This window comes from Felis catus, chromosome E2 (genome assembly GCF_018350175.1).
Source record: "Felis catus isolate Fca126 chromosome E2, F.catus_Fca126_mat1.0, whole genome shotgun sequence".
Lineage (NCBI taxonomy): Eukaryota > Metazoa > Chordata > Mammalia > Carnivora > Felidae > Felis > Felis catus.
In genome coordinates this window covers 1,261,766-1,279,996 of record NC_058382.1, presented here as the reverse complement: position 1 = coordinate 1,279,996, position 18,231 = coordinate 1,261,766, and the positions used below count along the sequence as shown (strand labels likewise).

The 18,231-nt window shown below is 44.5% G+C and overlaps 1 protein-coding gene across 5 annotated transcripts in view; it reads left to right on the top strand.

Moving 5' to 3' along the window:
• LOC101097361 (zinc finger and SCAN domain-containing protein 4) overlaps positions 1-7,341 on the top strand; it is a 43,355-nt gene extending 36,014 nt beyond the window's left edge. For all 5 annotated transcript variants that reach the window (XM_045047326.1, XM_023245336.2, XM_045047325.1 and 2 more), the window contains 3 exons: positions 5,322-5,784; positions 6,216-6,381; positions 6,473-7,341. In XM_045047326.1, the coding sequence (XP_044903261.1) occupies positions 5,389-5,784; positions 6,216-6,381; positions 6,473-7,215 (1,305 nt within the window). In that variant the 5' untranslated portion in view covers positions 5,322-5,388 and the 3' untranslated portion in view covers positions 7,216-7,341. The remainder of the gene's footprint in view (positions 1-5,321; positions 5,785-6,215; positions 6,382-6,472) is intronic.
• The last annotated feature ends 10,890 nt before the right edge of the window (positions 7,342-18,231 follow it).

Sequence of the window (18,231 nt, the reverse complement as noted above, 5' to 3'; positions counted from 1 at the left end):
GGCTATATACTTCCCTCAATACCACTTTTGATGCATCCCAAAGGTTTTGGACCATTGTATTTCATTTTCATTTGTTTCCATGTATTTTTTAATTTCTTTGATTTCCTGGTTGATCCATTCATTGTTTGATAGCATGTTGTTTAACCTCCATATATTTGTGATTTTTCCACTTTTTCTTGTGGTTGACTTAGTTTCATAGTTTTGTGGTGGGAAAACATGCATGGTATGATCTCAATTGTTTTGTACTTCTTAAGCCTGATTAGTGACCTAATATGTGACCTATTCTGGAGAAGGTCCCATGTGCACTTGAAAAGAATGTGTAGGGGCACCTGGGTGGCTCAGTCAGTTAAGCATCCAACTCTTGATTTTAGCTTGGGTCATGATCTCATGGTTCATGGGTTTGAGCTCTGTGTCGGGCTCCCGCACTGAAAGTGCAGAGCCTGCTTGGGATTCTCTCTCTCTCTCTCTCTCTCTCTCTCTCTCTCTCTCTCTCTGCCCCTCCCATGGTCAAATAATCTTTAAAAAAAAAAAAAAAAGAATGTATATTCTACTGCTTTAGGATGGAATGTTCTGAATACATCTGTTAAGTACATCTGGTCCAATGTGTAATTCAAAGCCATTGTTTCCTTGCTGATTTTTAGCTTAAGTGGTCTAAATGGGATATTAAAGTCCCTTACTATTTTATTATCATTTCATTCCTTTATGTTTGTTTTTAGTTGTTTTATATATTTGGGTGCTTTCATGTTGAGGATATATTGTTACTCTAGGTTTCTTTTGATGTCCGTTTGCATGATAAATGTTTCTTCATCCCCTCACTTTCAATGTGCAGGTATCTTTAGGTTGAAAGTGAGTCTTTTGTAGGCAGCACATCAATGGGTCTCATATTTTAATCCATTCTGATACCTTTTGTCATTTGATTTGGAGCATTTAATCCATTTACATTCCGAATAATTGTTGATATGTATTTAGTGCCATTTTATTACTTTTTCTCAGTTTCTGGAGATTTTCCCTGTTCCTTTCTAGTCTTTGTCACTTTTGATCTTTCCCACTCAAGGAGTCCCCTTTAATATTTCTTGCAGGACTGGTTTAGTGGTCATGAACTCCTTTAGTTTTTATTTGTCTGGGAAACTGTTTATCTCTCCTTCTATTTTGAATGATAGCCTTGCTGAATGGAGTATTCTTGGCTGCATAATTTTCCCATTCAGTACATTGAATATATACTACCACTGCCTTCTGGTTTGCCGAGTTTCTATGGAGAGAACTGCAGGTGGCCTTATAGGTCTTCCCTTGTGAGTTAGACTCCTTTTGTCTTGCTGCTTTAAGGATTTTTTTCTTTATCGCCGTATTTTGCAAATTTAATTACAACATGTGTTGCTGTTGGCCTGCTTTTGTTGATTTTGATGCAAGTTCTCTGCGCCTCATGGATCTGGATGTCTGTTTCCTTTCCCAGATTAGGGAATTTTTAAGCTATTATTTCCTCACACAAACCTCTTGCCTCCTTTTCTCTCTCTTCTTTGGGACTCCTATGATATGAATGTTACTACGTTTGATGGAATCCCTGAGTTCCCTAAGTCTATTCTAGTGATCTGTAGTTCTTCTCTTTTGTACTGTTTCATTATTTTTCATTATTCTATCTTCTATATTACTTTTCCCTCTGGTTCTTCCATTCTTGTGGTCATTACATCTAGATTGTTTCAAATCTGTTACTGTGTTTTTCATTTCTGTTTTTTTTTTTAAACGTTTATTTATTATTGAGACAGACACAGAGCATGAGCAGGGGACCGGCTAAGAGATGGAGAGACACAGAATCTGAAGCAGGTTCCAGGCTCTGAGCTGTCAGCACAGAGCCGGATGTGGGGCTTGAACTCACAAACCGCGCACAAACCACGAGATCATGACCTGAGCTGAAGTCAGACGCTTAACCGACTGAGCCACCCAGGCACCCCTTTAATTTCTGGTTTTTAACTTTTATCACTGTGGTAAGGGCTTCCCTGAAGTCTTCCATTCTTTTCTCGTGCCTAGCAAGTATCCTTGTGTTTGCTGCTTTAAATTCTCCATCAGGCATATTACTTATATCTGTTTCAATTAGGTGTCTGGCCATGAACTTTTCTTATTTCATTTGGGATGAATTACTTCATCTTGGACATTTTGTCTATGTCTCTGTCTCTGTGTGTTAGAAAAGCCTGTTTTGTTTTCTGGTCCTGAGAGTAATAGCTTTATGATAAAGAGGCTGTTTGGTGTCCAGGGGCTGACGCTTCAAAGAGTGTCCCTGGTGTGTGTGTGCACTCTGCTGCTGTGTTTTGGCTGCTCCGTCCTTCAGTCCAGTCATCTGCAGACGCTCTCCTTGCCTGCGGTGGGCAGTGTTTGGGCCTTGGCCAGAGTGTGGGGGAGTTTAAACTAGGTGTGTTCTGGTCTGATTGTTAAATGAGACCTGATGCTACTTCCACTAGAACTGAAGCCTTGCAGAACTTTCTGGTTGGGAATCATGGTGTGGGCAGGGGTTTCTGCTGGTCTTCTGGGGAAGGGGCCCACTTGGCTGGCCCTGAGGCCCACTTGCCTGAGAAGGCCAATGCAGGCAGAGCACAGTGGGGCAGGACGTGATGGAAGTATGTTAGGCAGCCAGTGTCAGCATTGTCTGGGTTACTGAAGTTGGCTTATGCTGAGGGGCAGGGGAGGGAAATGGGCCAGTTCCTTTGTCCCTGGAGAGGGGTCTCCGCGTTTGCTGCTCTTTTTAGGAAGCACTCCCAGAAGGGTGAATAATTTCCCTTCATGCATCCCAGTCATTTTTCAGATTGCTGTTTTCATACCGTCAGTCTCAAGGTTGCTTGCCTGCCTGGGGCCGCGCAGTGCACTTCGGGCTCTATCCCAGCCAAGCCTGCTGACTTTTAAAACTCCAGACTTTAGCGACCTGGTATGGCGGGGTCTTGTGCTGGTCTTCGAGGGGAGGGTCTTGCCATGTGGGGACTGAGGGAGGCTTGGTGGAGGACAGGCGCAGCAGAGTGCTGCTATGTAGAATTTGGAGCAAAGCAGGCTAGACAGCCAGTGTCCGGGTTAGTCACCCTCAGCAGGTGTCTCTGTGCCTATGCTGAGGGGCAGGGGAGGGAAATGGTGCCTGCCAGCTCTTTTGTCCCCAGAGAGGCATCTCTGGGAATGCTATCTCTCATGGATGGGCCCCAGGATGCCTGCCTTCTCTCCAGGAGTAGGGCAGCGCCCTCAGATCTCTAGCCAAGCCAAGCCCACAGACCTCTAAAACTCCAGCCTTTGAGCCCCGCTGGTTGCAAAAACACAAAAATCAGCCCCTCCCACATTCCCAGCCAAAACAGCTTTGGGGAAGTGTTGTCCTTGTGCATGTGCGCTCCACTCTTTCTTCTCCTCTTTCTCCGTGACCGGGAAACCACATCTCTGTACTTCCTACTTCCTGATGTGGCCTCCTCTCTCCCTCTAGTTGTGCAGTTTGTTCTTGCAGTCCTCAGGTCAATCTCTTGGGTATTCAGAATGATTTGATAAGATCCTCCTCCTACTTTGCCATCTTGGCTCCCCCACTCCTCAACCTATCTCATTTTATTCACCTTCTTTACTTTTTCTAATACCTTATTGTCTAACAATAATTGAAAGAACATGCTTTATACTAGATCATGGCCCTCACGTAATTATTATCACGTCAGTGTCATTTTTCACAAATCAAGTAACTGAATACATCTCAGTATTGGACACTATTCTGTTACTTTAAAAAAAATTTTTTTTTAGCATTTTTTTGAAAGAGACAGAGTGCGAGCAATGGAGGGACAGAGAGAGAGGGAGACACAGAATCTGAATCGGGCTCCAGGCTCTGAGCTGTCAGCCCAGAACCCAATGCGGGGCTCAAACCCACGAACTGTGAGATCATGACCTGAGCCGAAGTCAGAAGCTTAACCGAACCACCCAGGCGCCCCTGTTCTGTTACTTTTTATCTATCTTTGTGCCACTATGCCACCATCTTAACTATTATAGTCTCATAATAAAATGTTATTTGGTTGTGTAAATCCTCCAAATTTATCCTTCAGAAATAAGTTGCTGATATATTAAATTTTTGCCTGTTGGTGTCCATGTCATTTTAGAATTGCTTTGTCATTTTCTCTCTCTCTCTCTCTCTCTCTCTCTCTCTCTCTCTCTCTCTCTCTCTCTCACATGCACACACACACACATACACACACACACACACAACATATTTTGGATTTTCCTTGAAATTGTATTGAATATATAAATCAATTTGGAGAGAAGTGACATTTTCTATAATGAGTCCTTCAACCAATCCATAAATATGGCTTTTCCTTCTCAATATTATTTTGTAGTATGTGTGTAGAGGTTTTAAATATCTTTCATTACATATGTTCATAGGTCGTTGGTCGTTGACGTGATAAAATTTTTACTTTAATTTTATCTGCTGTCTTATTAATAGAAATTTATTTTTGGAATATCAGCCTTGTATTGGGAACCTTGCTAAATTCACCTAGTCTAATATTCCTAAAATATTTTGGATTTTTCTTCAAATAAAATCAGGCCATCTATAATAGTTGATGTTGTTTCTGATCTTATTTCACTGATTAGGTACCAGTCAAATGTTACAAAGAGTTAATAATGGGCTTCTATTTCTTAATCTCAAAGGCAAAACTTTTAAGAATAATTTTTGCTGCAGTTATGTTGTAAATGGTTTATCACACAATGGAAGTTCTCTTCTACTCCTAGTGTGCTAAATATCTTTCTCAGGATTGAGTGCTGACTTTTATTACTTGTTTAATGTATCTACTGCTAAGATGATAGCATATTCTGTAAATTCAATAGTGTGATAAATTACATTCCTTTTTGAGATTTAACCCAAATTGTATATAAAAGCTAAAATCCACCAATTCGTGATATATTATTTTCCTTATATATGACTGAGTTTGATTTGCAGATATTAAGGGTTTTTGCATCTATGCTCAAGAGAATTATTGGGCGGTAGTGTTTCTTTCTTTAATGTACTTGTAAGGTTTTATTATCAGCAAGGTTAATTAACTTCATTAACTAAAAGAGAAGTGTCTTTTTCTATGATTTTGGTAAGACTAACATTATTTCTTTCTTAAATGTCTCAAAATTCACCTATGAAGTAATATGGGCCTGAAATTTATACTTTTTTTGTTAAAATTATGCCAGTGATATGATTAAATATATATCTCTTGTATTTGTAGCTTGCGGTTTTTAAACATCCGCCACTATGTAACATTTGGCTGTTAGCTAACTAGCAAAATAAGATGAGAAAATGTATCAAATATTATAGATGTCCTGATTTTGTCTTGAAACAGATCTCCAGAAACACAGGACTTCACAAACTGAATCCAGAAGTTGAGTCTCTGAAAAATATTACTAAGAATGGATTTAGATTTCAGAACCTCATTTCTGTGTGACCCATCCATGGATAACCTTGGATCAGGAAATAAAGACTTTAAACCCAGCCAAGGACCTGCTCTCCAAAAGGCAGAGGAGATCTCTGAGCTCCAGGACACCCAGCACAGCTTATTTCAAAATGGCAACAACTCATTTGCAAAGCAGGAACTGCAAAGACTCTATAAATCATTTTACTTGTGGCTGCAGCCAGAAAAACACAGCAAAGATGAAATTATTTTTCAAGTGGTCCTGGAACAGTTTATGATCAATCGACACTGCAGTGATCGGTCTACACTGAAGGAGAAGTGGGAATCAGGTGGCAGAAACCTGGAGAAATTCATGGAAGGTCTGAGTGATGGTTGCATGAAGCCACCTGGCTTAGTGAGTACAAAGTTCTTCCCCCTGGAGTGAGGGTCCAAAAAGAGTAAGGAATAAGTAGTAGGCGACAGCTGGAAGTAGAGAAGGAAGTTATTGTAGACCCAGTTATTAGTCAGATCACACCCTTCCTCACCAAGGGGAATCTTTACCAACCTATGTGAGCAAAAATAAAAAGTGTTACAGTCATTCCTTGTGGGACATATAGGAACCAATATATTAATTTATTTAATTGCATTTTATTGATGAGGTGGTAGGAACTCACTGAGAAGTTATCAGTTGGGAAAAAACCTCAAAGGTGAGGAGAAATGCCTTGACAAGAGCTGCCTCTTCCCACGGAAAGCCTTAGTATTCATCTTTTTCGTTAGGGAAGACATACTAATGAAGATTATATAACAGTGATCATTGGGTTTTTTTTGTTTTTGTTTTTGTAACAGGTCCACGTCCACATGCAGGGACAGGAAGCCCTCTTTTCTGAGAATATGCCCTTAAGAGAAGTCATTGTTCATCTCGCCAAACAGTTGTCAGCAGGAACCCCAACAGGAGAGAACATGGGGACACCGTCCTGTACTCCCCAGGATACTTCCCTGGCAATGGGACGAGGTGAGTGGGGCAGGCCAAGGTACCGGAGGAATGTTCTATGTGGACTTCTTCCTGGCTACAATTTCACTGAGTCACATTTTTGCCCTCATAGGAGATGAAGATAAAGAAAATGGTGGCAACATTGACCAAGTAAATGACCGTATTACTAGTCAAGGCAATGAAATCCCTTCCCTACTCATTATCCAGAAAGAGGGCTGTCCTAGGCCTGAAGACGACAGTGTTTCTTTGAAGAATCCAGTCAATTCTGGAAGAGCAGGTCTAGCTATCTCCGGGTCCCAGGAGGGGTGCCCAAAAGGACCCCCTTATCAAGATATCCTTATGGAGGTGGGACCAGGGTTTCTCTCTCAGCCAGTCAAGGTCACCCCTGAGCCTGTTCCTACCCACCAGAATGAGGGAATCTCCACATGTGAGGGACTCCAAGAAAGATCCCATGAAGCCCCCAAACCATATAGATGTGAAAAGTGTCCCAAGATTTTTAGGTATTTCTCTCAGCTAAAAGCCCATCAGAGAAGACACAATAATGAGAGGACATTTATTTGTGCCGAGTGTAACAAAGGCTTCTTCCAAGCATCAGACCTACACGTGCACCAGATGATTCATGTAAAAAAGAAGCCTTTCACGTGCAGCACATGTGAAAAGTCCTTCAGCCACAAAACCAACCTCAAGGCTCATGAGAGAATCCACACGGGAGAGAAGCCCTACGCGTGTTCCCTTTGCCGGAGAAGCTACCGCCAGTCATCCACCTATCACCGCCACCTGAGGACTCACCAGAAAATGACCTTCAAGAGTGCTCCTTCCACACCAGAAGCTTCCTCAGCTGCAGCCCCAATGTAATGTACATAAATGTATATGCAAGTATGTATATTTCCATCGTACTTCTCTGTTTGGAAGATAATTCCTAATTTCCTGATCGTATTCTCCATTTCCTGTCTTACTCCATTAAAATATAACTTTAAGGAAGTCAGGGAATTTGTTTGTTCACTGAAGTATTTCTGGTACCTAGAAAAATGGCTGCCACATTTCCAATGACCAATGACCATCTACTGAATGAAGGTGTAATATTGGTGTTTATTCCTTAAAATCCAAGAATGTTCAGCCCCGGCGGCTCCCATTGGTCAAGTGAGGCTTTCCCTCCTGCTCCCGTCCTCTGTCCACACTCTTTATCTCTTGTGGGCTGCATGCACCTAAAGACACTTTCCAGTGTGAAAGTGAACTTTCATATTTAAGTTATATAATCAGTTAATTTACTGGAAATGTTAATGGCTAAATGGACCTGCATAAGACTAAACGTTGCAGAATGCTATTGTAGTGATAGAAACCAGAAAGGTAGAATGTTTTCCCCTTCATTTCTTCCAAAGATAGCAGGTATGGGGGGATAGGGTGGGAGTTATTTTCAGAACAGGTTTGAAAGTGTGGTTTGGGTAATAAGAAAGCTTTTTGTGCAACACTGAAGCAAAAGTGCACATGGTGACACGTTATTTAGGATACTTTTGTGAGCCATCGTCCTCCTGGAAATTGGAGTTTGGTACCCAAGGTGGGCCCACTCCATGGTGACTTAGAGAGTACACACGGTAGAGTTGCCACACATGGTCAACTTTATTTGTACAAACACGGACAGATCGACAATGATCCTCAGGTGTCCACCCAGCGTTTCTAGCCAGAGCTCGCGGTTAAGGCTTTCAGGGAATCTGTTTCTACCCAAGTCTTTGTAAATTTGGCACCGAAGGTTAAACTCCCAGCGTGAAAAGGTCAAAACGAAGAATTATGGGAGTTGTCTAGCCTGCGGCCCACGGTGCTCTCTGGGAAGCTCCCTCCTCGGTAGCAAAACCTGCGCAGGGATGGGATCTCTTTGGTTTGCGGAGGAAAGGGCACTCAAAGTGACTCCCCAGGTGGCAGCGAGCAGGGGCGGGGTTGGAGGCGGTGGCTGGAGGCCCCGTGGAATCTGGGGGAGGAACTGGCCGGTGAAAGCCGAGGCAGCACCAGGTTCTCCGAAGACTTCTGGGACTTGTAGTCCTGACGTCCAGCCGCGCGCTGCGCATTGAGTACTGTGGTCTCCGGTGAGTTCTGCGCAGGCACGCGGTGGCTGTGGCTGGGAATCTCCGCCCCGAGGGTGGGGGTTCCCGGTCTGAGCTCCGGGTTAGCCTGTGTCTGGAATTTCTGTGTTCAGAGAAAGTCCCCTGGGTGTTTGGCGGCAAGGTAAAATTAGGATGTGCAGTGCGCCCGTCCGCAGGTCCTCAACTCTTTGCAAGGCCAGAGGTCCCACTCCTTGAGAGTGACCCGATGCCCCCCACCTTCACGCCCTTTCCCTGGAGGAAGCCCTGACTCCAGGAAGACTCACAGGGCACAGGTCCACGTCCCCGGGAGGGCCTCGCTCCCAAGGTCGGGGCCCAGGAGCCGTGGTCCGTGTGGGCTCTCCTAGAGAGAAGCTCACGAGGTCTTCTGCACAGACGGCCTGTGCTTCAGGTCCCCGCAGCCACGTGGGATCCGAGGTCGCACGTTGGAGGCGACAGCAGAGGAAGGGGCAGAGTCAGGTCGGCGGCATGGGGAGAGTTTGGGAGTACGGACCACCACAGCAGGGATTCCAGAGGCCACGGTGCCACAGCACGGACCGCAACAAGCAACCAGGGGAGATACACAGACCGGAGGAGAAGCTTGGATGGTGTTGGTACGCAGCGCGGAGCTCCTAACAACGACCCGGGAGGCTCTCTCCCTGCCAGTCCCTGAAGAGGTAATTCATAGTGAGTGGGGAAGACGGCAGCCAATGACCGAGGACATAGCTCTTCTAAAGTTTGCATCCGTAAGTATTCCCAAGTATATGGGTGTGCACCTTGACAGGGGACAGAGTTTCAGAAGGTCCAGCTTTGTGTCCCTTATGACTCCGCCTACCGCCAGAGCAAATACTGTCGAGATTTTCGGAATGCCTATACACTTATCTGAAGACCCTTGATGCTGGTACAAGCAAACGGATTGAGAGGAGAGAGATCACGTATTTCAGGGATATGCCCTTTATGACCCAGCTTTCCTTCCTGGTGACTGGAGAATATGATCTTTTATTTATCTATTTGTTTGTTTGTTTATTTAAATTCAATTTTATTTGTTTTATTATTTTATTTATTTTATTTTGTTATGTTATGTTATTGCCACTAAGCCAGGGCTTCTTCCAAGACCTGAAGAGAGGGATGGTGAAATAAATGTAGCACTTTCAGGGGTGCCTGGGTGGCTCAGTCGATTAAGCATCTGACTTCAGCTCAGGTCATTATCTCACAGTTCATGAGTTCAAGCCTGGCGTCGGGCTCTGTGCTGACAGCTCAGAGCCTGGAGCCTGCTTCAGATTGTCTCTCTCTCTGCCCCTGCCCTGCTCACACTCTGTCTCTCTCTCTCAAAAATAAATTAAATTTAACAAAATGTAGCACTTTCAGATCTTCTGGGTTCCTAAGAGGTATGGGAAATCCAGAATTTTATGTGCAACTAATTATTTCAGAGCTTTATTGAGGTGAGATCGACAGGAAATAAACTTCATCTATTTTATTGTGCAATTTTATATACATACAATGGTGAAACTATCCCCATGATCATTATGAACATCTATCACTCCCAGAGTTTCATCTGGCTCCTAGATAATCCGTCTCACCGTGCCTTCCATGACCACCCTTCCCTGGACAATCATTTGCTTTATTTCAGTATAAATTAGTTTGCCTTTTGTAGATTTTTTTACAAATCATAATTCTCTTTTGTGGTTTATTTCATACCACATAATTATTTGAGATTCATTCTTGTCATTTGTGTGAGTGTGGGTTCCTGGGGGTCTACAGGAAGTCCAATCCATCTGTAGTATAGATTTGTAAGTCATTTTGAAACAACTTCTATTGTGCCCCTGTGCCACAGAAGGGAATGAATGCTTCACTATGGTGCATCCGGTCATCATGCACATGGAATTGCCTGTTGCAAGCAGGATTCTCTTCAACCAAATCATAAAGTCCAAAGGCCCTTGCTGTATTCCACTGTAAATTTAAAATGTACAGGTGGGGGGCACCTGGGTGGCTCGGTCAGTTGGGCGGCCGACTTCGGCTCAGGGCATGATCTCGCGGTCCGTGAGTTCGAGCCTCGCATCGGGCTCTGTGCTGACAGCTCGGAGCCTGGAGCCTGTTTCTGATTCTGTGTCTCCCTCTCTCTGACCCTCCCCCATTCATGCTCTGTCCCTCTCTGTCTCAAAAATAAATAAAGGTTAAATTTAAAAAAATGTACAGGTGGGATTGAGCCAGATGAGCTTCAGAAGACACAGCAGGCTGCACGATCAGGTACTTAAGACTTGCTGTAATCCACCGCATCAGTGATAACACATGCAGTTGCCTCTCCTGGATGTCCTGGACAGCCCGAAGAAAGAAAAGGAAGCCCTGACTCTGTTGCTACATGTGTCATTTTGGCTTATGGATACTGACTGCCTCACACACAATAGGGATATCTCTGAATGATGGGGCAGGGCTGCAGAGGCCTCTGTGGATTCCAACTGGACCTCTTCCATGGCTTGAGGAAGTCTCCTCACTGCCCTTGGCTTCCACTACCTCCAGTCTGAAATGGGAACATTATCATTATCTCCCCTGTACTGAGGGAATTGGAGAGAGCTCAGTTACGATGTGTATCCCCAGTGACAAGCATCTCAGTGCCTCTCTTGTGAGGTGGGTGAGGACAGTTCCAATCCTCTGCCCATGTTCCCAGAAATATAGTCTGCAATTGCTAAAATGGAGCTAGCAGTGACAATTATCAGATACACTTCACATCCTGGTTTCTGGGGATTCACTGGGATGATGGAGGACCGTGAGATGAGATACTTGTGCACCACTGCAGCCCTCCCTGTCCACAGCCAGGGGGAGCTGAATTTAACCAAAGGGATCTGAGTTTAAATCCCACATCAGCTTCTTAGACTGGGCACTCTGTGTGACTTGATAGTCTGCCTGAGCCTCTGGCCTCGCATGACTGTGACATGGAAATTACATTGGTGTTTACTGTGGGGGCTGTGGGTGGATTAATAAAGATAATCACACTGAGCATTTGTCTTGGCCAGGCACTCCAGCATTTGCTTTTTTCAACATTTAAATTTTTTAAAATGTTTATTTACTTTTTGAGAGAGAGACACACACACAGAGTGCAAGCAGGGAAGGGGCAGAGAGAGAGAGGAAGACACAGAATCCAAGGCAGGCTCCAGGCTCTGAGCTGTTGGCGCAGAGCCAGACGTGGGTATAGAACTCATAAACCGTGAGATCATGACGTGAACTGAAGTCAGATGCCTAATGAACTATGCCGCCCAGGCGCCCCTGAATTTTCAACATTTTAAAATTCTCATAACGCCCTGATAAAGTGAGAACTATTGTTATATTCATGAGGAATCATGGCTCAAGAAAATCAAGTGACTTAAGGTGACACGGTAGCTGAGTGTTTAGAACAGATTCAAACTGCAGGAGTCTGGCTCCAGAGCTGAACACATCTGATCCCTTTACTACAGCATGTGAAGTCTTTAGTCTGTGAGGCTTGGTGAGGACCAGCGAGGCTCAGCTGCCATTGCTGTGGTTCTCCTTGTTGGAATTCTCATAATCATATTCCCTGTTCCTCTGATGTCCCAGATCACTTGTTGTCTGCCCCCACAATCCTCATAGGAATGCCACCGTCCTCTCCAGTGGATTCCCCAGGGGAGGATTTTCTCTCAGCCACAACTGCATTAGGTCTGAAGTCTGTGTCCTTCCCCAACTCTTGAGCCCAGCATAGGCCTTGGTGATCTGAGGCTGGGTCTCTCTACCCCTTCACCCGAGACTGACAGGCTCTGATCCCCATCCAACAGCACAAGGCCAATGCCACTACATCTGTTTGACTTCCCAGGTTTTGGATACCTTCAAATATGTGGCCATAACCTTCACCCAGGAAGAGTGGGGACAGCTGGACCTGGACCAAAGGGCCCTGTACCAGGAAGTGATGTTGAATACCTGCGGGTTTCTGGTTTCACTGGGGAAGGGCTCACCTCTCTACCCCTGGGTGGGGGGACCCCAGCCTTCTTGATTCCTGGCTGATAAATGTCACAGGAGCCACTCTCCCTCCTCTCTAAAGACCCTGCAGTTTTCTGGCTCCTTCTCTTTCTACCTGGTCTTCCTGTATCTGCATCAGTGATCATTGGGATAGAAACAATGTCCTTCTAATTTTTTTTTTAACATTTATTTATTTTTGAGACAGAGAGAGACAGAGCATGAATGGGGGAGGGGCAGAGAGAGAGGGAGACACAGAATCAGAAGCAGGCTCCAGGCTCTGAGCCATCAGCCCAGAGCCTGACGCGGGGCTCGAACTCACGGACCGCGAGATCGTGACCTGAGCCGAAGTCGGACGCTCAACTGACTGAGCCACCCAGGCGCCCCAACAATGTCCTTCTAAACACCAACCCTCACCCCAGTGCCCAGCAGGCTCAGGCCTCAGTCTACAGTCCATATTCTAGATTACACAGGAGGGAAGCTGACTGGCCCAGCCTGGTTGGGGCAGGCGTCCCAGGACCCAGTTAGCAAGGCTGTGAGTGATGGGCTGTTCTCAGAAAAGAACAGAGGACTGGGTGGTGAGGGAGAATCTAAAGACGTATCTCTGAAAACTCTTGAATAACAAGATTTAGAGACCTGAGCTGGTGAACACGATTGACTTTCTGGGAGGGTGGTGTGCCCAGGGAGGGCCATCCCCCCATAATTTGCCTAATGCATTGCTTCCATCTGGCTGTTCTTGAGTTGTAGCCTTTACAATAAGCCAGTAAATATAAGAAAAATGTTTTCCTGAGTTCCATGACCCAGTCTCAAAAATTACCAAAATTGAGAGGCAGGTCATAGGAACCCTCACATTTGTAGCTGGGTTGGAAAAATGTGTGGGTAGCCTGGGGACTCAGGCTAGCATCCACGGTGAGAACAGTTTTGTGAGACTGAGTCTTTAAACCTGGGAAGTCACGCTGACTCCAAGTAGTATCAGAATAGGATTGACTTGTAGGACACCCAGCTGGTGTCAGAGAATTGTCAGCCAGCAAAGTAACTTCCTAAGGAGGTGTCAGATCCAATGGCCTGTTGTGCTTCTTGTGCCTTATCAACTGCTCTTGATTAACCAAAACTAGCTGCTTGGTCTATGGATGGCAGTTCCAAAGTAAACGGCATCCTTCTTAGAAGGTGGCCGCTCTGATCGAAGACAGAAAAATCGGCGCACTAGGCTAAATTGCATGCTTTGTGCTTCTATACTTGGGTTTTTACCAATTCACGGGTGTGACCCATGGCATGATCCGCTGGCCTGGCCTGACCAGGCAGAAGGGCAATGGAAACATCCTATTGAAGTGATTCCCATATGGAGCACACACCTGTGGTAATCTGCTCCGGACTGATTGTTCCTGCCCCCGAATTAGTAATTTAATAGTTTAATATCTAACCACCAATGTGGCTGTACAGAGAGAGGGCCTCTTCATAAACGTTAAGTGAGGTCATAAGGGTGGGACACTGGTATGATAAGATTCCTGTCCTTATAGGAAATGATACCAGAAAGCGTACAAGTGCTTTCTGCCCACCTCCCCACCCCCGTCGTGTCTAGAGAACCACCATAGTATTCCTATCAGTTGTGGTGACATCTACTGAACTAATGGAATTTAAAAATGAACACATAAAGGTTCAAGAGGGTGGCCCCTCACCTCTTTAACATATTTGCTTCAGTATCATCTTCCCTACGATTCTTACTATGAACATCAAATTTAATGTTGCAACCCTTCCTCGACCACCAAAGTTTTCATCATTCGGGCTCTGCGTTATTGTTTTCATTTTCTGTAGAACATAACACCTTCTAATAAGCTAAAGAATTTAACAGCTTAATTTTTTTAATGCTTTCTTTCTCTCCACTAGAAGATGGGCTCCATATTTGTGCACTGACGCTCAAAGCCACCAAAGTGCCACCAAAGTGCCCAACAGACATAAGAACCTCAGTAAATATCGTGGAGAATGCTTAATGGATAGAACATCACAGGTTTCTACTAATTTGAAGCACCCAGCTATCCTTTTTGTCTCTACTCATTTGCTGCTGTCCCTTCAATTTCAGTACCTGCAGTGAGCTCAAGAATGGAAGGGAATTATATTTTGAGATAAATTTTCATAAAGAGGTTAGAGTGGGAGAGAGCCAAAGCATAAGAGACTGTTAAAAACTGAGAACAAACTGAGGGTTGATGGGGGGTGGGAGGGAGGGGAGGGTGGGTGGTGGGTATTGAGGAGGGCACCTTTTGGGATGAGCACTGGGTGTTGTATGGAAACCAATTTGACAATAAATTTCATATATTAAAAAAAGAGATAAATTTTCAAAATGTAGAATAATCCTGGATGAGAAGGTGCTCAGTTTCATTCTCTAACTTGTCAGATCCTAATGTTTTCTGGCATTCTCAGTGTTCCTTGAGATTTTTTTTTTAAATTTTTTTTTCAACGTTTATTTATTTTTGGGACAGAGAGAGACAGAGCATGAACGGGGGAGGGGCAGAGAGAGAGGGAGACACAGAATCGGAAACAGGCTCCAGGCTCCGAGCCATCAGCCCAGAGCCTGACGCGGGGCTCGAACTCACGGACCGCGAGATCGTGACCTGGCTGAAGTCGGACGCTTAACCGACTGCGCCACCCAGGAGCCCCAATTGAGATTTTTTTTTTTTAACATTTCAGAGGCAAATTGTTCCTTAGATATCTCTGCAACCTTCAATAGAAAACCTTCTAATTAAACATGATCTCCTTTGATAATTTGTACAATCCGCAGATGTTTTTGAAAGATAATCTCAACTCCCTGTGTAGGTGTTGTCACTGAAATTACAGGTGAAAGGATAATAATTATCCACCAAGGAGGTCAAGGAGATGAGATCATGGCACCCCAAGCATTTAGATCAGGTTCAGACGCTGTTCTCCACACTGGCACGCATCTTGCTGCAGCATCCATCGTCCTAATTGCAAATGTCATCTGGTAAGTGTCTATTTTTTTCTTTTTTAGAAGAATGTCAGATTCATAGGAGAATTCTACAAAGTAGAGGGAAAACCAGAGAATAATGTGTATGTGTACATGTATGTATGTTTTCTGGGACTGAAACAGTTTTTTTTTTTTTTTAATTTTTTTTCAACGTTTATTTATTTTTGGGACAGAGAGAGACAGAGCATGAACGGGGGAGGGGAAGAGAGAGAGGGAGACACAGAATCGGAAACAGGCTCCAGGCTCTGAGCCATCATCAGCCCAGCGCCCGACGCGGGGCTCGAACTCCCAGACCGCGAGATCGTGACCTGGCTGAAGTCGGACGCTTAACTGATTGCGCCACCCAGGCGCCCCTGAAACAGTTTTGTATAGAGCGAGCAATGATTCTTTCTGAGAACATCTACACACCATCCTTTTGCTCGCCTTCCGTAGGGCTGCCTGGCATCTTTCCTCTCTCCTCACAGTTACAGCTTTTGTGAAATCTTTTGTTCGTCCCTGCCCAAAGAGACTAAACCTCACTGTGTTTACTCTACTATTTCCCAGTGCAGACCTATGACCAGAGAAGAGATGATAAGGCTGAGCTCCCTGCCCTGAGTTGTTAACTGCAGTCTGTGTGCCAGGAGCTAGCACATTTAATTTTGTTATATTTTGTTGTGAGCCTGTTGTACTAAATGGATGCATAGTAACATAGGTCTAAACTTTCTGACATCGGTAAAAGAGAGTAAACATTTATCTTCTTTTTTTTTAAGTTGAAGTTATTTTTTTAATGTTTATTTTTATTCTTGAGAGACAGAGTGTGAGCAGGGAAGGGGCAGAGAGAGAGAAAGACAGCATCTGAAGTAGGCTCCAGGCTCTGAGCTGCCAAGAGCAGAGCCCGATGTAGGGCTCTAACTCATGAACCGTGAGATCATGACCTGAGCTGGTCGGATGCTTAACCGGCTGAGCTACGCAAGTGCCCCACATTTATCTTCCATTTACAGAACTAAAAGAAACTGAAGATTTCTGGAGGGGAGCTAGGTGGGGGATGGGTTAAAAGGGTGATGGGCAGGGACACTTGGGTGGTTCAGTCCGTTGGGCATCTGACTTCGGCTCAGGTCATGATCTCGAGGTTCATGGGTTCCAGCCACATGTCCGGGCTCTGTGCTGACAGCTCAGAGCCTGGAGCCTGCTTCGGATTCTGTGTCTCCCTCTCTCTCTGCCCCTCCCCTGCTCATGCTCTGTCTCTCAAGAATAAAATAAAACATTAAAGCAAACAAACAAGGGTGATGGGCATTAAGGAGGGCACTTTTCGGGATGAGCACTGGGTGTCAAACGTAAGAGGTGAATCACTGGGTTCTACTCCTGAAGCCAAGACTATACTGTATGTTAACTAACTAGAATTTAAATTTAAAAAATAAAAAATTAAATAAGAAATTAAATTATTATTTGAAGAACACTGTGCCTAATGGTTGTAGGATTTGGGGCTGGAGCAGGGAGGGAGGAATAATCAGAGACTTCAGTAGTCTTCCAATAGTAGTATTACCCTGCTGTGTAATCCAGCGGATGGTAAAAGTGCCTTGCTAGTTAACCTATTGCTTCTTGCTGTTAACCCATCCTTCTGCTGTTAACCTATTGCTCTCTCTACCCTCCAAGATATGTGTTTATCAAACTAAAAAGATAAGAATAAAACAATAAAATAAAATTCTGACTGGAGAATTTGTTTGACGGGGAAGTTCACGCCCCCTCGCTAAGAGCAGGAGTCACTTAATTTGGATCCTCCCTTTGTTGCCCAACACCCTGTGATTATGGGAATGTCATGATCCTTTATTGCCTTTGTACTTCTGAAGTCTTTAAGGGCTGGAATGATCAGTAACCACGGCAATTTCAGATTTATAGGACTCTCATGTAGGCTTTTAAAAAAATGTTTATTTATTTTGAGAGAGAGAGAGAGAGGGAACATCAAGAGTTGGATGCTTAACATTCCGAGCTGCCCAGGCATCCCCTCTCCCCCGCCCCCAAGTCTTGATTTGGGCTCAGGTCATGAGCTCATCGTTCATGAGATCGAGCCCCATGTCAGGCTCTGCACTAACAGCACCAAGCCTGCTTGGAATTCTCTCTCTCCCTTGCCTTGTTCTCCCTCTCTCTCTCTCTCTCTCTTAAACAAACTTTTTTTTTTTCAATGTTTTTTATTTATTTTTGGGAGAGAGAGAGACAGAGCATGAACGGGGGAGGGGCAGAGAGAGAGGGAGACACAGAATCGGAAACAGGCTCCAGGCTCCGAGCCATCAGCCCAGAGCCTGACGCGGGGCTCGAACTCACGGACCGCGAGATCGTGACCTGGCTGAAGTCGGACGCTTAACCGACTGCGCCACCCAGGCGCCCCTAAACAAACTTTTTTTAATTATAAAATTTTAAATTTAAAAACTACGAATTTCACCATGAAATTTTTAGGAAATCAATTCATGCATAAATTTCAGGTGGATTTCCACTCTGACACCCCCTCCCCTGCCCCTTTCCTCCTTCCCAGCCCAGACAGTTAACCCTGCTTCACTTGTGGAGGATCCTTCTAGACCAATTTATATTCAGTCACGAAGATCTCTCTTAAGTCACATCTGCTGATTTGCGGCTGAGTGAATTCACCTTCTGCATTCTTTTATGAAACATATTAATCAATGTCCAAGGAATATGATTGATACTTACTAGTGAGGTGTTTCCCTCCTATTCACCCCACGGACTCTCTTATCACTAGTCCATTAGGTTGTTTACCAAGCGTGAGGTGTCTCCCCCACACTTAAATACAAACTGCTCTATTTCAGTTACTAAAATAGAATTGAAATGTATCTTACACAGCATTTACTTTAATCTCAAATTGCACAATCATTC